General features: G+C 37.7%; 1 protein-coding gene across 1 annotated transcript; it reads left to right on the forward strand.

The window, feature by feature from the left end:
* Positions 1-1,569: 1,569 nt before the first annotated feature.
* On the forward strand, positions 1,570-22,413 carry LOC116516363 (zinc metalloproteinase-disintegrin-like BmMP). The gene is made up of 17 exons (XM_032228791.1): positions 1,570-1,621; positions 2,350-2,456; positions 2,956-3,032; positions 3,813-3,891; positions 5,111-5,187; positions 6,095-6,287; positions 7,927-7,989; positions 8,654-8,725; positions 10,030-10,199; positions 11,385-11,469; positions 12,690-12,805; positions 14,226-14,403; positions 15,403-15,492; positions 16,545-16,746; positions 19,391-19,496; positions 21,317-21,440; positions 22,369-22,413. Exons 1-17 carry the CDS (start codon positions 1,570-1,572, stop codon positions 22,411-22,413), a joined length of 1,836 nt encoding a protein of 611 aa, XP_032084682.1.

The raw sequence follows: 22,413 nt of genomic DNA on the forward strand, positions 1-22,413 counted from the left end.
TTTCCTTGTCTACTGACTGTGAGTGATGATCTCTTCTTCAGGAGCAAAATATAGAGATATAAATTAATGGGAAGAATGAGGTTGTTCAGTTGATAGCAGCTATAAGGAATGACCTCGATCATGGGATTCTGATTTCTTAATCTCTTTTCTCTTCGTTCACTCTAAAACAGAACCACGTTCTCACTTCAAGAGAACTCATTGAGTAACTCATTTTAAGATGATTGAAAGAGAAAGCTTTTCCTCCTGTTTTCTATTATGAGAGAAGAATTTAGAAATTTTAGATCAGATTCAGCATCAAACTGAGATAAGAAAAGCATTAAACACACACCACATTTGCTAAAGTATGCATACATTGTAATATTGGTTTATCATTTATCCCCCCCCCCCTCAAACAGAAAGGTTACATTCAGCATAAGATCTGGCTTGAGATACTTTTATAGCTCTTCCCCCAACAGCATTGCAATTTTAATTAGTTTGGTCTCATTGAGGGAGAGGTGATCTGGTGATGGTAAGGGCAGAAATTCTGAAAGAAAACAAGCTGGCTACCAAAGAGAGTTTCAAAGCCTCATATATCTGCTTGTTTATGAATGAAGAGAATATAGCAATAGCAATAGCAGTAGACTTATATACTGCTTCATAGGGCTTTCAGCCCTCTCTAAGCGGTTTACAGAGAGTCAGCATATTGCCCCCAACAATCTGGGTCCTCATTTTACCCACCTCGGAAGGATGGAAGGCTGAGTCAACCCTGAGCCGGTGAGATTTGAACCGCTGAACTGCTGATCTAGCAGTAGCCTGCAGTGCTGCATTTAAGCACTGCGCCACCTCGGCTCGGAGAAGGTTGTTTTGCCTTTGTCCTCTTGGAATAAAGCTGCTCTTTCTACTGTGACTTCTCTTTCTCCCAAAATTGCCTAACAATGTAATCAAAAGTAGAGTTCCCTAAGGGAAAACAAATGTTTTTGAGTTTTCTACAAAGGGAGAAATCTATTATGGCATAGATGGTTTTTCCCCTTGTAGTGAAGTCAGGGGTTCCTTAGGCCAGTGCATTGATATGGATTCAGTCTATCCCAAAATAACATCATTTTTGAAACTCTACTAGTCAGTTCATTGATCTCAGTAACTGGCAACCAGTACTAAATGCTAGCAATATTGAAAGATGCTAGATTGCTGAAAAAGTGCCTCTTACTCAAATAATACTATGGTAACCAACTCTTGGCATTTGAGGCCCCATGCCCAAGAGGCCCCAACTTTTGTTGTATTAACATGTGAGCCAAGGACAGCATTCATAAAAGCATTTAATCCTTACCTTTTGGCTTTTGCTTTGAGGGATGTTGTCAAAGAAGCTTTCCAGATGTCATTGTTGGAGTGACAAGCACTAAGCCAGTTGGAAAACTGCCCTCCAGTAATATTGTTACAAGATTGAAGTTGGGCAAATCCTTTAGCAAACACCTTCGCATATAAGGGCATGAATGAAGCTGAAGAACATGCTTCTCACCGTCAACAGGAGAAGAGCTCAGGTTGGCTTGGAAGCAGAAGGAGATTTCCTGTCCGCAAGCCCATCCAGGCTCCAAAATGATCCAAGCTCTCTTGGTAACTATATGCTTAGTGGTTTTTCCATATCAAGGTAAGAGTTTTCTTTGGTTTCCTTCTTCAAATTCTTACTGCTAAAAGTCTATGGCACCCAAAAGGTTTCTATGGTTTTTCTTTTGATACTTAACCAAAATTTGCTCCACTTCAGTTTTGAAAGACTGAGCAAAAGAGTTCTTGCTCTCAAGGATCACATTTGTTGTAAAGTTATATAGATGGTTTTCTGGAATTTTGTCAAGATAATAGATCCTAAGAAAGAAAAGTCCTAATATCCTCAGAAGAAAATCATATTCAATGTGAAGAAAAGGTTTTCCAATAATGTGAGTAAGAGAATTAGAAGACTGAAGAGGAGAAACAGAGTTTGTGGCAAGAAAGGTTCAGGAAGCAAAATGTTAATAATGTAGTATGGTTTACTGAATTGTGTGAATCAGACTATTATAATTTGTAGGTCCTCATGTTATCCTTATAATTCAGTGCACAAACTTGCACATTCGGTGAGATATATTTATTTATTTTTCTGATTATTCACACTCCAAAATCTTTCTTTTGCAGCTGCCCAAATCACTTTCTCTAGATAGTCTCCCATCGGTCAAACATAATTCAGCAAATTTCATAGCCAAAGAAAACCTTGATTTCCACTAGAAAAAGATTCCATTCTTCACTGATAATTGAGTAACAAACTGAGTTGTGAATGTGAGAATGGTGGAATAACATCCCAAAGTAATGCAAACCTTTCTTCTTCTTCTCCCCTCCCCCATTACAAAGGGAGCTCTATAATCCTAGAATCTGGGAATGTTAATGATTATGAAGTAGTGTATCCACAAAAAGTCCCTGCATTGCCCAAAGGAGGAGTTCAGAACGCTGAGCCAGAGGTAAGAAAAGGATCTCAGCACATTACTTCTTGCCAGCCAACAGAGTTTTTGGTATTTCTTTGCTGCCGTGTAATGATTACCTGGATCTTTGCATTACAATCTATATGCCTGTTTAATTAATTAATTAAATCATTCATTCATTCATTTGTTCATTCAACAAATTTACATGGCTTCCCATTTCACATAAATTTGAGGAGACTCTTGGTAACTTAGCAGAGAATTTCCTAATATTAATTGGCTACTATAGCTAATAAAGTATTTCGAAACACCCAGCCATATAGGGAAGAGGGATTGAGCAGGGAATTAGCTTGAGAATGAGATCTTGAATTTATGCTTAAATTTAATTTTATAGTGCCCTTCAATCACTAGATTAAATACATTAAATTTAATAAATAATTTGGCCACAGCTCTCCATTTGACACAGGTGTGGAGTTGTTAAGAAGGTACACATTTTATTTGCCTATATTTAAAAATCAACCCTGAATTCTTTGCTTTTCAGACTAACTATGAAGATACAATGCAATATGAATTTAAAGTGAATGGAGCGCCCGTGGTCCTTCACCTAGAAAGAAATAAGTATGTTAATTCAGAAGTTCTCTTAACTTTACTAGAACTAGAGCTAAAAGAAAGTATATCATTTACATTACCCCAAAACATCACCATTGAAATTAGTATGGCTGTCCCTGTACTGTAAACATTGGAAGTCTCTGAAGTCCTAGTGCAATTTAATATTAGTATTAACACCGAGATACGTAGCTGGTGCATTAAGAGTGACAGCCTGGCTTTGATTTTACAATGCATCTTACTTTTGAGCAACCTATATCGATAAGATTGTATTTTGCCTCTGGATGACTGAGAATCTCCATAGACCATTCTATATGTGCCTCTAAATGTATAATGCATTTATTGTTAAGTACAGGCTATAAAGAAATTCCCCTATATATGGTCATTCCTGTGTCACTTTATCTTGTACCACTGGAGAGATTTCATATTGAATTCTAATGTGTGCTTTAGAAAGTCTTGTACCCCGTTTGTTTGGTTTAAATATGAAGGCTATCCAGATTTCAAGAGCAGCATCTGAATGATCACATTTTGGCATGGAATTGGAAGACTAGCAAGGAACGTGTAGATTTGAAAAAGAGAAGGCAATCCCAGAAGGCATAGTTGTGACACTAGGAATGGAAAGTGACTCCATATATTGGTTTAAAACTTCAAGACAGATGCTTCGGTATGAAGCTTCAAAGCATCAATTTCTTTAAGGTTTCTTCATTTTACTCTTAAGTTAATAGAGCTATGCGGCTCTCCTTTATAAAACCAAGGAGTTTCATCAAATTCACTTTTTTAAATTCTTTCCAGAGGACTTTTTTCCAAGGATTACACCGAGACTCATTATTCCCCTGATGGCAGAGAAATTACAACAAGCCCTCCGGTTGAGGTAATATCCAGCGTGTCTTACTTTTAGGAAATTAATTGAGAGGAATATTTGAGCACTAATATTCCAAATATGTAAGTACCAGGCCAGGCTACTCAAACAAGGACTGTAGATCTGTAAAGTATCTTATACTGAAATAGTCATGTAAGGATGTATGGATTGTTAAACCCAGTTTGTTTCATTCATTGAATTGGTAGGGCAAGAATTCAATCAACCAGTTTTTTCCTACTGGTTAAAAGCAAACATTCTGGGGAGTGAGTTTCACAAATAGATTGATTATGAGAACATCACGTTCATAAGATCTACATTTTGATTTTTAAAGCAGATTACTGTGATCAATTCAGAATCATTTGTTTGTAATAGTAAAAATGAAAAAAAATCACTTTGATCCTTATTACAGGTGTAGTAAGTTATAATACTCTCTATGGTGCAATGGCAGAAGGTCACCAGCAGTTTTTCATTCAGTTGTTTTTTCCTGAGAAGTATCAAGTACTATAATCTCTGCTAGGCCCCTTTGACCAGTGCTTCATAAAGTCCTTGGCTTCTTCCTCCCAAATTGATATAAAAGTGCATCCTCTGTCTCCAAAATTAATCTACTTCTGGCTTAGCCTCTTCAAAGTTCATACAAATTGTTCCTACTGAGTGTGTAACAGAAATCTCCTGACTTTAATGCTACATGGATCCTGCTTCCAGATGATGCTAGGAATTACATCTCTGTAAATTTCTGAAAGCTTTCATTATGCAGGCTCAAGGGAATAACAATTAATTGGTATCATTAGCAAATGTGGAATTTTAAATACATTATGGTACGATTTCAGAATGTAGGACAATCATCAAGTTTGAAAGTTTGTTCAGCAAATCCTTGGTTCATCAATAGAGTTGATCTCCAAGAAGACAAGGTTGATGGAGAAAAAGGCTTGTAATTTTAACAACACATTCTCTATTTTTCTTTTGGTTGTCTGCCCAAAAGTTCTTAGTATTTTACCATCAGTGGGGCTCCCCCTGCAGTGTGACTTGTTTTTATGGACAGTTGTATTTAGTCTGTTCATTTTGGAACAATCAATATTAAGCAAGTCTTCTGTCCCCTAAAATCAAAATGTTCTGAATAATTGCTTTCTTAATATTTCATTCATGTGGTGAAATACATTGGAACCGCACTTCTGTTCATCAAATCATACTAGAAACAAGCTTTAACCAATGTAGTCCTCTTGCCTCCACACAGGATCACTGCTATTATCATGGACACCTCCAGAATGAAGCTGACTCAACTGCAGTCATCAGTGCATGCAATGGCTTGAAGTAAGATAGTCACTTATCTTTTATTTATTTTGTTAAGAATAAAATGCTCCTCTTGGAGATCTCATAATTAAATTGAGGGACATCAGTGATTCATGCAAATTAGTTGGGTTTGATCTAAGCCCTCTGCAGAATTTAGAAAGACTTTGGTTGAGTACCAAGAAGTGCTGCTGCCAGTCAATAGAGACACTAGGGAGCTAAATCAGGTTTGTATAAAGGAGCTGCCAAGCCCATTTCTTCTTTGTATATAGGAGGTAATGTTACAGGTAGAGAAGATAAGTAAGCTTCAGATTGCATACCTTGCTAGAATGTCTACAGGAAGAGGCAAGCAGACTTTTCAGTTCTACCCAGAAACACTTCCTTGGAAGTCACTCTGCACACCTTCTCCAACCAGCTAGATATCTTAGCCACATAAGGAACCCACAATTCAAAGTCATTAGTCAGATTCAATGTTGTCCAAACAGCTGTTATTTAAGGAAGACTTTAAAAGATCCCCTTTGTACAGAGACTATGTCCATACAGTGGAGGAATAAAGGAAATGATGGAACATAACATAATAACAACAGAGTAATAAAAGAAGAACAGGATGATAGAATAATGGAATTGGAAGGGATCGTAGAGGTCTTCTAGTTCAATCTCTTGTTCAAGTACAAGACCTATTGTATATCATTCTTGACAAATGGCTGTCAATCTCTCTTTAAAAGCCAGTGGTGATGAAACATCCACATCGTCTGAAGGTAAACCTTTTCACTGTTTAATTGTTCCAACTGTCAGGAAATCTCTCCTTCGATCTATTGTTTCTTGTTATGCCTTCAGATACTTTGGAGAATAGATTGTCACCCACTTACCCCCAATATTCTCTTCTCTTAGTTCTCCATCTGTGACCACACTTTTATATATTGTTTTACAGAGGACATTTCAAGCATCAAGGAAAGACATACCTTATTGAGCCCTTGAAGCTTTCTGACAATGAAGCCCATGCAGTCTACAATTCTGAAAATATAGAAAAGGAGGATGAGAGCCCCAAAATCTGTGGGGTAACCGATACTTGGGAATTGGATGAGATTGTCAAAATGAACTCTCAGTTAAATCTTACTCCTGAAGTAAGTCTTACATTAAAATCTCATGTATATAACATGGTTAGATAACAGGGATTCATTTATTTGTTTCTCAAATGTAAAGTAAAAGAGAAATTCTTTGGGGGTGGGGGTGGTCATTGGATAGAATTCATAAGGGAGGAGCCCCCATTTCTAAATACTTTATACTCAGCAAGTTGTGGTTACGTTATATACATTATGTTTAATGATCCTTAATTGGTCCTTTATTTCGAATGTTCTAGTCTTAATATCTGCTCACTGTCACTCTAGTCAAAATGGATCTTTTGCAGCAGAGTTAAGAAAGTGACAGTAAAATAGCAAGGAGAGAATGTATCCAAGGAGAGGATGTATCCAATGGTTACACAGAATGTACTTTAATCTGGCAAGATTCCTGTTTATAGGAGAGCAGCAATAAAGAAACTACTCTGAGCAATTAATCATTTTGTTCTTGTTGATTGTGTCAAAAACAATACTCAAGTAATCATTTTAAAATTACATCAAAAGAAAGATATAAATCTTTGACCATTTAGAGTGTGTTCAGTAGGTCAGAATGTCAGATTTTCTCCCCTTATCTTGTCATTGATGCATAGTGTGATATCATTGCAGGCAGTGTCCAATTCAGGGTTAGTCAACCTTTTTATACCTACCACCCTCCTTTTTTATCTCTGTTAGTAGTAAAATTTTCTAGCCGCCCAGCGATTCCACAGTAATGGTGATTTATAAAGTAGAGAAGTAACTTTACTTTATAAAATTTATAAAGCAGAGTTACAGCAAACCCCTACTACCCGCCATGAAAGCTGGAACGCCCACTAGTGAGCAGTAGGGACCAGGTTGACTACCACTGGTCTAATTAGTTCCATAGCAGGACCACATCACCATATTTCTCATATGATTGGTTGAGATCCTTTGTTTGAGAAAGGGGAAGAAAAGTGGGAAAGTCATTGGAGCATCAGGCTGAAAAATTTGTCAAAGAAAGCCATTCCTATTAAATTCTGTTCAGAACTAGGTATTCATATATAAATTTATCTTTAAGTATTGAATTATAAATTCCAAAAACAAATTAATTGGAAAGAAGTGCCACACCATATTAATACAAAGAAAGGGATTCGTGTCATGACATACTTTTTGAAAAGGTGACAACTTTTGTTTCTGCTTGACAATCCACTGCATAATGTACTTTTTCCTCAAAAAATTAACAGCACGTTCTCTGACTCAGAGTTCCACAACCTTTCCAGCTTTGCAGACTGGCAGGGGGAATAAGGGATTGTTCCCCATGAACAGCAGGATCATGCGTGTGCCCAGCTCCATTTGTGCGAGCAGTGAGCAAATGGAGCATATCCATCCATGCTTTCTTGCTGCCCATGCAAGTGGAGATGCCCATGCTTATGCCAATTCTCACCCACCACTTCCATGTAGTGGGCTATGGCCCAGGGGTTGGGGAACCCCACTCTAAGGGCTAAAATTTAAACAATCTGTCTCCCTATAAATGTCTTCTTCAAAGAGCCAATATTTCTGAAAGGCCAAGTATTTTAACCAAATTGTATAACAAGCAGTTTTCTGATTATCTGATGATGACCAAGATTCGTGTTGGCTGCTGGGAGCAACATGTCTAAACAGACTTTTGCTTATTGTTTTTTTTTTTTAGCAAGACAAATACTGGCAGGCCAAAAAATATATTGAGTTTTTCGTAGCTGTGGACAACAGAATGGTAAGTATCTGGGATATCATTCCCATTAATTTCTGCCTTTTTTAATGTGGACATTTTTGAAAACATTAACAAACATCCAAACTGGATTTCTCTTAACGTGTGCTTCATCATAAACTTTGATATTTCTTTTTGTTATTAGACCCAACCAATATTTACAAAGGTAGGAGACATTTGTGTAAATATACTCTAATTTGCACATTTATTCTTCCTGGATTCCATCTAAATTTATTTTTATCCCACACTGGTTAAACAGTTATATAGGTTTCTTTGAAACTTTCCTGCACAATTTCTATATCCAAGTTGACAACACATAAAAAATAAGATGTCTAGCGGAGTATGCTTCTGTTTCACTTCTCTAAACATGGAAATACGGTATCCAATTTAGGAAAGCATCTCAGTAGGGTGACCCAAATTTTCTCCAACCAGGAGGAGAGCACAAGTATGCTGCTGAAAAGTTAATAATTTTGATATATTAATGGCACAAATGTAGACTAAAAAATCAGCAGAAAAGAATTATTTGGATTGCTTGAATAAAAAGTAATATTTTGTCTAAATCAAAAAAAATCAATGATCCTTTCACTAATATGTTCTTTATCTTCCTCCTTCTCTCCCTTCTTCGTATAATCATGATATCATCTTAACTTTTTAAAAATCTTTTCTGTAGTACCTGAAATACGAGCGCAATTCAGCTTCTATAAGAACAAGAATATATGAAATTATCAACACTTTAAATATGGTAAGAGGACATGGCAAAAATTATTTCACTTGTTGGATTTAAACTTTTCTCAGCCCCTTCCCAGTTTTTCACTGTGTTCACATAACACACTTAACCAGGTAAAGAGAACTAGGAGATGGACTTCTATAAGCATGCTAAGTTTTGTGGCTTGGAGTGAGGCAAAATAAGGTCATTAGGCCAGCTGGTGATCCAGCATGTAAGGCCATCCCAGGAAATGGGTTAATTGAGTAACTAGTTTAATAGGCCTCTTACAATACAGCCACTGTGTTGAGAGGTAGCAAATCCATAAGTGTTGCAAGAATGCAGTCAGAACAGCACCTGTAGCTGGATTCTTTGAAGGCTGTGGTTAATGGTTCTGAACTTGGACATTACAAAGAGATGGACAGAGTCAGCCAATTGATTGTGAAATTGATCCCTGAGAAGAAACCTGGAGAGAGGAACTTAATTTGACTTGGATTGTGGTACCTAGGAGGAGATACACTCATATTGTACTGTCCTATTAGCCTTCTTTACATTTTCACTGTTGATGATCTGTTGGAATCAGGGAGACAGCAGAAAGATCAATGAGCCAAATATCCCTTCAGTCCTCCTCCTCTTCTGTTCCTGATTACAGAGAATAATCAACTACACAAATTTCATTGACTATTGATTCATTTATTATTGTTATTGTTATTATTTGCCCAATATATGGAGTCCTTAGTGCTGTCTGAACTTGTTGGTTTCCTTGCAGACATTTCATTATCTGACTAAACAACTTTAGAGCAGAAAGGAGGTTAGGTTAAGGTTTATTCAACTTGTATACCGCCCTATTCCCAAGGGACTCAGGGCGGCTAACAAACCAAAAGGAGGGGGAATACAAACAGAACAGAAGACAAACAAAATTAAAAACAAAACAACAATCACAACAGTTTGTGAACTCGTCAGCCCCAGGCCTGCCGGAACAGCCACATCTTAGTGGCTTTGCGGAAAGCCGGAAGGGTTGTGAGGGTCCGGATCTCCATGGGGAGTTCATTCCAGAGGGCCGGAGCAGCCACAGAGAAGGCCCTCCCCAGAGGGGATGACAGACGACATTGGCTAGCGGATGGTATTCGGAGGAGGCCTAATCTGTAGGATCTAATTGGTCGTAGGGAGGAGCACCAAGGACTCCACCATTCAACCTTGAGCTACAAGGATTTCTCTTCTATTGATGCCTAGATATTTTTTTCCCTTCACCTGCCCATAGAAGCCAATATCAGTTGCTTTTTAATCTTGAAAGGTTTCTACTTGTATTTGAGTTTCTGATTGTTGCCATGTCCACCTGACAGATGATGAGATCTTTGCGAATTCACCTTGCACTGGTTGGCATAGAAATTTGGAACAACGGAGATAAGATTAACGTGCAGGAATCAAAGGATGCCACTTTGAAGTCATTTGAAACATGGAGAGAAACAGATTTGCTGCCACGCAAAGGGAATGATAATGCTCAATTACTCACGTACGTCTCATTGTGGGGAAAGGGAGAGGGATATCTGGGAATGGAGTATTATGGGAAGATTAGTGCTTGTACAGCTTTTCCACTCTATGCTGTGTACTTTAAACCATATGTGAACCAGGGACGTGCAGTCACTAGAGGCAGGGGAGGCGGGGCCTCACCAGTCTCCTAAGGGAAAAGAAAGAATTTTAAATAATTTTTTAAAAATAATTAAAGCCAGGGTAGTTGCTACCAGATTCAAAGTCACAGTGGCTTGGGGCCTCTTTTGCCTAAGGAATTGTTCGCCTTTTAAAAGTTAAGGAGGAGTTAACAAGCGAAAACTTTCATATGCAAATTAGGCACTGATTCTCCCGCCTCCTGATCGGGGAGCAGCGAATCATCCCTTATGAGCACACTTACGTTGAGCACGCTTACGTTGGGCGGACAAGAGGAGAGTTGAGAGAGTTTCCACAGCTGGAAAAGGTGGATCGGACGGAGGGAGTGGGGAGGATTCAAATTTATTATAATTTAATTTGTATTTTTTTTTATTGTGAGGTTTTTTGTGTGTATGTGTGTGTGTGTGTTTTCTTTCTTCACAGCGGTGGGGTCGGAGGAGGCAGGGGGGCGGGGGGGCGGAGCGCGGAGGCGGCAGGGACGTTCTCGCCGCTGTGTCCCAACAGTCCAGGTGTCTCGCGTTTATGTCTGCCATAAAATCTCTCTGCTATTGTCTAAGCATATATTTTATAGTCCACATTCAGTAAAGATATTGGCCTGTAATTTTTTTTCTGCATTAAATGTGAATCATCTTTTAGTATGAGAATGCTGTTTTCTTCCATCCATGAGTTTGGAATTTCTGCTTCTAGCAGTACTTCATTATATACTTCCAACATCACTGTGCTTAATGTCTCTTCTAGCTGTTTGTAAAATTTTGCCAGTAGCCCATCAAGCCCTGATGTTTTGTTATTCTGTTGTCTCTTAATTATTCTTCTGTCCATTTCTTCGTGGTTATTCATTCATTCATTCAACATATATTTAACCGTGACCAGTACTTTAGGGAGTACGGATTTTTCCAAATACTGTTGTATATTATTTTCCAGAATGTTCTCCTTATCATACAGTTTCTCATAATATTATTTTTATGGGTTTTTTTCCTCCTCATTCTGATAATGAAGAGTCCCTTTCTCATTGATCTCCCCTTCTGTCTTATAGGGCCATTGACTTCAAAGGAGATACTGTAGGATATGCTCCCGTAGGCAGCATCTGCATGTCAGAGGACTCTGTAGCAATTATTCAGGTTAGTAGAAATGATACCTGTTACCTATTTGTACTCAAATGAAAACGCCTATATAGGCATAACTTCTTTACAAATAAAGAATCTTCTTTTTTATCCAAATCATTTTCATCCATCTTTATTTGCAGATTTGACATTTCCGGGTCCTGCCTCAATTGATGGCATTTTGGTACAATGCATTCTAGACATGTAGATTGAGCTTTTTGTATGCCATGAGCTATATATCAGAAGGTGACAATATATTATAATGTTTCTGGAAGAGTCTAACTGTGCTCTGATTGGAAAATAAGCAGGTTACCACAGATTACAACACTCCCAAATAATGCTTCTGAACCATATTCTTAGCAATCCTAATGACAAACATGAATCACTCTTGTTTTCTTACAAGAAATTTAGGATCTAGATTGCATATGATTGAATTAATGTGCATTGAGAAAATGAGGGAATACTAAACCTACTTAAAAAGGAAAAAAAAACTACAGTATTTTAAGACTCTACAAGAAAACTATATTCTTTAAGGTGATAATATGCATTTATTGAGAAACAAATAACTTAATTTTTGTTCACATAGAAAGAATTGAAAAACATGGCAATAAAAAAAAACTCATAAAGTTTTGTTTCTTAAGAAGCACAGTTAGGATTCAAATAGTACGAGGTAATTCTAAACTTGTTTGCTCAAGAAGGTCATTTCTATTCAGAAATAATAATTCATTCTTAAGCCTGTTTAGGGCTTCAGCCTTCAATATTGTGAAAATACTAACTCGCACAAAAATTGCTGAATGTTTTTGGACAGAAGTTGCCTGTTAAGTTTTAATTACTAAATAAATGAAGATAGATGTATAATTACTTTATATTATGTATGTTTTGTGTTTTGTTTGTCCTTGTGGTGTTTTTCTATTCTGTTTTTAAAGATGAAAACATTCAATAAAAATTATTTAAAAAAATAAATAAATGCAGACAGTGGATGGATCAGTTTTGATCTTCTCCTGTGCTGTAACTTCCTGGCTTTAAAGTTTTCTTCTGGATGCATTTGTGTATGTTCTGGAGTCTTGGTGGGCATACATGCATTCAGAAGAGCTAGCTAGATGAATTCTGAGATGGTATCCTCAACTCAAAATTTTTCACTTAGTCATCATTTTTAGACAATTAATGTTAATGATAATTGAATTCACTTTCAGTTTCTTGGCAGACTAACAATAAACAAAGTATTCTCTTTTCTTTAGGATCATACCGAAGATACAGGTTTGATGGCAACTACTATGGCCCATGAGTTGGGTCATAATCTGGGCATTAATCATGACACAAACGGCTGTAATTGCCCTGCTGACACATGCATTATGTTTCCCAAATAATGTAAGGATTGAGGAAAACTTTTAATGCCTTTCCAATTGTTATTTTTTAAATACTTGCAATTAACTGTGAAATTAAATATAGTGAGGACTCACAAAAATTAAATAGTTAGGAAGTTATAAAGGTGGAACTGCTCTCAACAATTGAATAGCAATCATTCAGTAGCTTCCTCCAAACCACAAGAGTTTAAAGAAACAGAATAGCCCAAGAGACAAAACATCCAAAATTTCCAAAATAAGAAGCAGAATGTGGGGGGGGGGGAGAATTATTGTTTTCCCTTGCCCTTTGTAACATAAAAGGTATGTTACATCTCTGACATACATTGCATTCTTCTGAAACTAACAGGGAACAACATACAGGGAGTGATTGACTTACAACCATTTTTTTAGCAACCATTTTTAGTAGCAATGGCACTGAAAACAGTGATTTATAACTGGTCCTCATAGTTACAGCATTTACAGCCTCCCTTCAGTCACAGAATTAAAATTTGGGCAGTTAACAACACCAGTATGTATTTATGGTGGTTGTAGCATCCTGCATTCATGTAATTGTCATTTGTGACTTTCCCATCTGTCCTTCCATATGTAAAGTCAAAGGAGCAAGCTGGAGCCCCTTAATGACTGTGTGATTCACTTAACAAAGTGGCAAAACTGATTGTAAAACTCAGCATGACTCACTTAACAACTGGCTTGCTTGGCGATGGAAATTCTGTGGCAGCAAGTCAAGGACTAGCAATATTTTGTTCCAGGTGCATGTTTAGCCTTTGCTTCATCAAGAGGGAAAAAGAAAAGGAAAAATGAAGCAAAACAAATTGATGAAATCTTCTCAGCAATTTTCTATTGCAAAACTCCCCATAACCTTTGTGTAAGAGTTGTAAGATCTTGTCTATTTTATGACCACCTGCAGATTGTCTTTGTGTTCTTGTTTCAGCCCCTAACCTGAGGGCCAATGCCTCAAAGTATTCATTGCTATAAAAAGTATTCTCTCTCCAAAAAAGAAAAAGCAAAACAAGTTCCCACTATTTCCCCTTCAATTTATATTATTGTCCTGCCTAAAAATGAAAATGAAAGGCAGCCCATTGAAACTCAAGAAGAAGCTCAATCAACTAATATCCCACTGTGTTGTCACTGAAAATTTATTTGGTTAAAAAAGAAAAGAAAATTGGTGGAAATAAAACTGAGAGAGCATAATCTGGGAGTAAGATCAAGGGAACAAATAGTTCTCTTACTCATTTTGTTAGCTTTAGAGAAAAGATTCACTAACAAATCACTTTGTTAGCTTTAGAGAAAAAAAATCACTGTATTTCTTCATTAACCATCCCTTTTCCATCTTATATGTTTTTGCAATTAATTCTGTTTCTAGTTCAGATATGGATAATGTCCTGATCTTACTTTGTTTCATCTCTGCAGTGGTGTCCCTCTCTATGACTTCAGCTCTTGTAGTGTTGAGCAATGCAAGACGTATCTAACTTCAAAACTCCCAGAATGCATTCTCAACAAACCCTTGAAAACAGATATTGATGCACCTGCAGTTTGTGGAAATTACTTTGTGGAGACAGGAGAAGAATGTGACTGTGGCTCTCCTGAGGTATTTTTTTTTTAAATCAACAAGAGTGTTTTCAAAAATTTTCTCCTTCAAAAATCATCTGGCTATCTAAGTGGTTTGAGCCATGCATTAGGTTGGTTTCTGAATGGCATAGGTTTATGTGCTTTATCTACATGCATGAATGCTGTGGCTTATTGGATTTGAGGAACCAGTCATAGAGGAATAAAGAACTGGTATCTCACTAACAATTGGGAAAGACAGCATATTTTTAAACATGGGTGATTTAGCTCTCCAACAAAATCCTTCCCTACTGAAAACCCTATTTTGTTGACATGGACACATTATCTGTCCCACTATTTTCCTGAGCTGCTTTCTCCCAGAACTTATGATCTTAATCTATGCTCCGACCCCTAATAATATTTTTATAAGAACTGTGATTTACTGAAGTGTTCTCTTTATATTGTTAAATACACATATAAGGGTTTGTAAGAATGTTCCTGAGAGACAAAATAAGGAGGAATAATCTACTCAATGGTCACATAAGTGTGACAGATTAGCCTTCTGAAGCAAGGGGCAATCATCTCAAGGAGAACAGATCCCACCTATTCTTTTGGTCCATAAAAATGAGAGGATAGAAATGTACATTCAGTATTTAAAGATTCTGCTACTGTAACCTTAAAATAAGGGTAGTGTTAATATTCATTGTTGGTGCTTCTTCTTTGAATTACCTCCAAGGCTGGCATGAAGATTACAAAATCCCTCATGAATAAGAAAGGAATAGGGGCTCAATTGGGAAGTGAGGATATGTTTATTTGTTTTATTGTTTTCACCTAGGAAATATCAGATAAGTCTGTTTCACATAGATATGCAATCAACCGTTTATAATAACCAACTGTTTGTGCATTTGCTAGCTTAAACCCATAAGAGGGAACCCATCAGAGACATATCTTTTCCTTCTCAGTTTCCCTCTTCAAAATAGACCAATTAAAAAAGACCAGGCTGAGAAGTCTATGACATCATTTGATATGTTTTGCTTTTCAGGATTGTAAAAGTACCTGTTGTGATGCTGCAACTTGTAAGCTGAAACCTGGGGCACAGTGTGACGCTGAAGAGTGTTGTAAGAAATGCAGAGTAAGACTTGTTTATTTTTAACACCAAGAGAGATTTTACCTTGCTCCATACTAGCCATATAAAAATGTAATATCTCTTGGCTGCTTACTATGATCAAAACATTTTAATCTATTCCTATCCCATCTTCCAGCTTATTTGACCCTTATGAACATATCCATAGGGAGGATAATGTAACAAAATTTCAGCCTTGTCTTATTTGAAAATACCCTCTTTCTGTACATTAAATCTCTGAAAATAATAAATTTGTTCTTTGATTGACTTTGCGTGGATGTCCAATTTAAATAAGGGTGCCCAATGTTTGGGACTGATGCCCTAACTTAGCTCCTTGATCTTTGGGAAGGTTCTGGGAGGTCTCTGGTAATGCTGTGACATTTTTCTCACTGAGATTTTTAGGATGGAAATAGGTTTAAGAGATGTCTGGAAATAAAATTGCTTCTCTCCCACCGCCTCCTTAAATTCTCTACCTGATTTCTAAAGCTCTAAATTCAGTTATTTTGGTGGCACATTCTGGAGGTGCTGCAGGTTCATGAAGAGAGAGGTGCAATTTCCTCATTCCTTCCATATGGTGTCCCAGTTGACTCTGCAATGAACTTTTTGAGCATAAGTCCCAAATCATTTTGTTCCTTCTATATTTTCATCACAAGCCCCGATTTATAGGAAGAGAAGACATTTTTCAGCACCACAGAAAATTCTGTGTTGAAAATAAAGAAAATAAAAATATATCATGAGAAGTTCATCAATTAAACTTTGGCTGCTTTTTCAAGGCAGCCCAATTGATTTTCACTTCATGGTCAGCCAATATGTAAGTCTTGTGTTTCAGGAATCGGGCATTTCATTGCAATCATTTTCCCATAGCAAAGAAGACAGGCTGCAACTGTCTTCTAGGCACATTACACAATTGCAAAAAAGCAATTTTTTGCAAGGGATGCCTTACTTAGTAGTCCTCAAGAAGATGAAGAGGAAATTTTGAACTGTGTTGTGAATCATAGTTTGACTCTGATCTCTGCTGCTAAAGAATTATAGGTGGGAATATTTTCCATTCTCACTCACAGTTTAAGAGAGCAAGAACAGTGTGCCGGCCAGCAAAGGATGACTGTGACGAGGCTGATCTCTGCACTGGCCGATCGGCTGAGTGTCCCACAGATAGCTTCAAGAGGAATGGAGAACCATGCCAAAACAACCAAGGTTACTGCTACAATGGGAAATGTCCCACCATGCAGAAACAATGTTTTATTCAATTAAATAAATCGCCAGGTAAGTCAACTGGAGGATTTCAAAAGTAGTTTTATTGAAAAAGACTAAGACAGTCATTGCATAAATCAAAGATTTTCTCCTTTGTATCCATAGTAAATCATGATTGCATATAACAGAGTAAGAAGGAGTCTTGGGGGTCTTCTAGTCCAACTCCCTGCTCAATCAGGAAACCATATATCATTTCCCATCTTTAAAAATCTCCAGTGTTGGAGCACCTACAATTTCTGAGGGTTTTGTAAAGATGGAAAAAAATTTCAAGATGAACTTCTTTTTTTGGAGGCTTTAGAGACCAGTGCTCCGGATCTTCGGAAAGCTCCAGTCATCCTTTGAGAACATGGCCAATGGTCCAAGATGATGGTAGTTGCAGTCAAGAAATCTGGAAAGAATGATTTTGGGGAAAGGATCTTTTGTTGGTTGTGGATACATTCCCAAATTGAACAAAGATATGAGCCAATCTCAATGAGAGATAGTATAAATTGATTATGGGACTGTGTTGTAAGAATATTCAAACCCCAGGATCAAACTTTTCTTTACATTTCGCACAATAATTTAAGAAATAGATCTTGGGGGATATTATTCTTGTCACTCATTACTCCTGACTTTCAGACTACTCACAAAATTTTCAGCATGGTTTTATGTTGAAAAGGAAACTGAAAATAATTTTACCTTTTTCATATAAGGTAGATAGCTTTCAGTAAGCATGGAGATTTATCTTGGCCATAAATCAGTGGTGCAGTGAGGCTTTGCATATACAAAACCCAAATAAATGTTTGGGGTCATTAATATAGTCAGACTTAACAGAATAACTGAGTTGGAAGGAGCCTTGGAGGTCTTCTAGCCCAACCCCCTGATCAAGAGGGAAACCGTATACCTTTTCCATTCTCTTCTTTAAAAACTTCTAATAGCATTAGCAATAGCAATAGCAGTTAGACTTATATACCACTTCATAGGGATTTCAGCTCTCTCTAAGCAGTTTACAGAGTCAGCATATTGCCCCCAACAATACGGGTCCTCATTTTACCCACCTCGAAAGGATGGAAGACTGAATCAACCTTGAGTCGGTGAGATGTCAACAGCCAAACTGCAGAACTGCAGTCAGCTGAAGTAGCCTACAGTGCTGCACTCTAACCACTGCACCACCTCGCCTAATGCTAGAGCATCCACAACCTCTGAAGGCAAGCCATTCCACTGATTAATTGTTCTGTCAGGAAATTTCTTCATTAGCCTTCAATTCCATTATCATATTTGTTCCTTTTCTTTGTATTTTTTCTAGAATCTCAACATCTGCTTTATATTGTGGCGAACAAAACTAGATGCAATATTTCAAATGTGGTGTTGCAAAAGCATTATAAAGTGGTACTAACACTTCTAATAATCTTGATTTTATCCCTGTTAATGTAGCCTAGGACTGTGTTGGATTTTTGGCAGTTGCAACACACTGCTGGTGCATATTTAAGTGATTGTCCACTAGGACTGCAAGATCCCTCTTATAGTTATAGTATTGAGCCAGGTATCACCTATTCTGTACCTGTGATTTGGTTGTTCTTGCCTAAATATATAACTGTTTTTTACTTTTTTCACTATTGAATTTATTTTGTTAGATAGGGTAAAGTGTTGAGGTCTCTCAAGATCCTTCTGGATCTTAAGCCTATGTTCTCAAATGATGGCCATTCCTGTCAGCTTGTTGTTGTCAGTAAATTTGATGAGTTCCCTTCTATCCCCTTGTGTAAATTGTTTATGAAGGGTCAGATGACATGTGATGGTGACAGGGAATCCAAACAGCAAGTCAGAACATTGTTCCATTTGCATAATCAATCGATCCATTGGATTTATGCAAGATGTGATTTAGAAAATAAACGGGCACTTGTTGGATTATTTCCATTGCTTTGAAAATGGAAACTCTCAATTCAAACCAAGAGTTCTTTATTTTGGTCAGTAAATAGCGTGAAATGATGTAACATTCCAAAGAATTATAATACTTCAATCTTTTGCAAGTAGTCAAGCTATATTCAAAAAGGCTTATACCCAGGCCTCAAATCAAGAACAACACATAATGATTCTTCCATGCTGAGTTCTTTCTTCTTTCATTCCTGTAAACAAAATCTTGCTGGACTAAGAACTCTGCTGTCTGCATAAAATACACTATGTAAACTATTAGAGAGGATCTGTCTTCACCTTTTCTCTCACATGTAATATCTGTGGTGTGTGAATGGACTCTTACTCATCTGGACTTCATCATCTCCCACACAGGGATCTCCCTCCTCACTACATTCCAGCACAGGGATACTTCTACAACAGTGTTAAAGTTGGAAAATGAGAATGAGCCCACAGAGGAATGAAACTGCATTCAGATTCCCCTCCAGCCATTGATTTTCTGCATGATCTTCTGCAAGAGGCATAAAAGTGGCTTCAGTTTTGTGCCATAAAATTCAATAAGGAAGTTTAGTGTAGCACTGTATCAGATAGAGAATGATTCAGGCATAATGAGGATTAGATAAATAATGGGTTACAAAATAGTAGCTTACAAATAAGTAAATATTAACTATAGTTTCTTTAATACTCTGGGATCTCTTAAGTTATACTTTATCCTGCTGGCATGTTATACATTCATGTATTTGTCTTGGTTTCTCACTCTTTCTTGAAGATGCAAACGTGGCTCCAGATGAATGCTTTGATAAATTTAACAAAGGAGGGTATGATTATGGCTACTGCAGAAGGGAAAATGGTGTAACTATTCCATGTGAACCAAAGTAAGCAATCTAAATTATTTATTTCTATGATGATGATATTATATTATGATAATAAGAAATATTTTAGGGTCCACATCTGCAGGAATATGATTCTGCCATCTGGCTAAAACAATAGAAATGTGAATCAATTTCTGAATGGCTAATTTTCCTTTGTTTTCCATCTTGGGAAACTAACTTTTAAGACATTGTGTCAGAAATGACAGATAGTTCTTGACTTACAACCATTCATTTAATGACTTCCAAGAAGTGACTTGGAACTTGCCTTTTCACTTACAACCTTTGCAGCATTCCTATAGTCATGTGACCAAAATTTGGGTGCTTCAATTTGGTGTAGTGTCCCAAGATCACATGTTCATTCTTTGCGACCTTCCAGCCAGCTTCCAATAAATCAAAGACAATGGGGGTATCAGATTTCCTTAACAACAACGTGATTTATTTTGCAATTGTAGTGATTCACTTAACAACCATGACAAAAAAATTATAAAATTGGGTGCAGCTCACTTACCAACAACCTTGTTCAGAAATGGAAATTCTTCACACATTTTGGTCATAAGTAATAGAACTACGCTATAATCAGCTTTTCTCTTTGGGCTGTTTACCCTGCATAATACTGAGCAAACCCTGGTTGATGTGTTTATGAATTGCATTTAGTCATAAATCATGATTTAGAAATCACTATGGCCAAATTTGCACCACATGTTGAACCCAAAGTAAACATTAAGCCACATTACCTTTTAGTCATGTGTATAAATCCAAATTCTTCTTTTGGCCCTTACACACTGTAGTGTCAATCTGTAGATTTCAACTCCCATCATCTCCTATCATCAACTAATCAGAGATTATGAGATTTTTAAGCTAGAAATCTGGAAAATCTCTAAAGTCTCCTAAATCTGCTTTAAGGGATTTCCAGGTGGATAGTGGATGCATTACTTGCTCTTAAGATTAGAATCCTGAGTCAACCATCTTCATCCTTAAAAACAGGGAAATCACAGTGAGCCAGTTGGAGATACAGGAACTGTGATCTCCAAAACACCTTGTGAGATTTTTCACTTATGTCTCAGAGGCAATTAGTTTCTATTGAGGCTGAGCAAACTTCTGGTTCTCCATTTCTAACTAAACAAAAACATGTAAATGTTAAGCCAGGATCAAGATTGTTAGCACATCACTCATTGCCCTGGTCCCAGCTGGACTTCTGCATAGGGCTACCCTTGCAGAGCACTTAAAGCTACAACTGGCACAGAAGGCAATGATGCTAACAGTGCTGGACACCCCTGGAACATGGCATGTGTGACCACATTGTTACAAAAGTTGCATAGATAGCCAGTTTGCTTCTGAACCCAATTACATTTAAAGTCCTTTATGAGATAGGTCCAAGATATTGGTGGAATTGCCTTACCTTTTTGGGATTGACCTGCCCCAGTCCTTTGGTGGAAAGAGCGTGCTTCAGATTCTGTCAGCCAAAGACTTTTGGCTGTCCAGGTGCAGGAGAAAAGCCTTCTCTGCATGGCAATATTTTCTTATCAAAAGTGAAATCTGCCCCAAGAATTCTGGCCTCCCAGAATAGCCTATGAACCTGGCTCTGCCCCTTGGCCTGGGTCCCCTACATGCCCATCCTTGGGCATGGCTGACCAGGAAGAGGCAATTCTCACCCCCAGGCTGCCCATCATCTTGGTTTTTAGCTTTTATTCTAATTATAATTATTTTTAGCAATTTCTAACTTCTTATTATATTGTAAGTCACCCAAGAGATAAGCAAACAAACATCCTCTCATTAATCCATTCTGTTCAATTACAATGAATTCACTGTTTCCTTTTTTTTAGGGATGTAAAGTGTGGCAGGTTATTCTGCAGACATGGAAATGCTTGGATATGCCATAGATTAATTGTTCCAGGAAAGCCAGATATTGGATTGGTTGAACCTGGAACAAAATGTGGAGATAAAAAGGTTAGTAAAAGATTACCTCTAATCTATGTGCTCGGATTCCAAGGGTTGATCACTACAAATGTCATAATGGATCCTGCTGAAAGCTGGTTTAGATTTTCCAAACTACAGTGAATGTACACAGAAGAAAAAGTATCCCTTGAGAATTCTTTTGGTTTTCTTATTATTTTGTTTTTCCTTCAAACAGCAGCCACAACAAATGAGGTGAATGTCCAGGGCTGTTTCTTTCTTCTAAGAACAAAGTGCCTGGCCTTTTCAGAGTCTTGTGCTTCTCCCTGGCAAGCACTTTCTGGACAGAGACAGTCCTTTCTCTTCACTTGTAGGTATCTCCATACAAGGGAAGGTGGAAGAGAGAAATGAGAAAATCAGGGAAGAGCTGGTTGTGACCCAAAGGTCTACAGTTCAGTGAAGCCACTTAGAAGTGCTGAAGAAATCCCAAAGCTTATAGGAAAGGATCAGAAATCACTTCACCCTGTCTTTTTATACAATGTAGAACCTGAAAGAAATTTGGGTCAGTGTTAAGGAATGACAGAGTTTAGTTGTGAGGAAAGTGCTGTCTTACTCTATTGCAGGGATGTCAAGTTCAAGGCCCAGGGGCTAGATCCGGCCCACATGTTGCTTAGATCTGGTCCACAATGCCACTCTGGAAACAGTGAAGGACTTGCCCACGGTGAATCTGACAGCAAAAATGGAGGTCCAAACTCCATTTCTGCTGGCAAAGTGTTGCAGGAGGCTGTTGCAACCGAAAATGGAGTTTGGGAGCATGTTTTCTCTGGCAGAGCGCTCAAGCCACCACAGGCAAACCTGGCACAAGTGATGTTAATATGGCCACACCCACCCTGGTCATGCCTATTATGCCCCCTCCCAGGTCAAACACAACCCTGAGTTTGACACCCCTGCTCTATTGATAATCTGTTACTTTGACTTTCAGGTCTGCAGCAACGGGCATTGTGTTGATGTGGAGACAGCCTACTGA

The sequence above is a fragment of the Thamnophis elegans genome, chromosome 13 (genome assembly GCF_009769535.1).
Source record: "Thamnophis elegans isolate rThaEle1 chromosome 13, rThaEle1.pri, whole genome shotgun sequence".
Classification (NCBI taxonomy): Eukaryota; Metazoa; Chordata; class Lepidosauria; order Squamata; family Colubridae; genus Thamnophis; species Thamnophis elegans.

Coding starts and splice junctions, on each gene's coding strand:
- LOC116516363 (XM_032228791.1), top strand. CDS start 1,570: ATGATCCAAGCTCTCTTGGTAACTATATGCTTAGTGGTTTTTCCATAT. Junction 14,404..15,402: donor GTGACTGTGGCTCTCCTGAG/GTATTTTTTTTT, acceptor TTTGCTTTTCAG/GATTGTAAAAGTACCTGTTG. Junction 21,441..22,368: donor CAAAATGTGGAGATAAAAAG/GTTAGTAAAAGA, acceptor TTTGACTTTCAG/GTCTGCAGCAACGGGCATTG.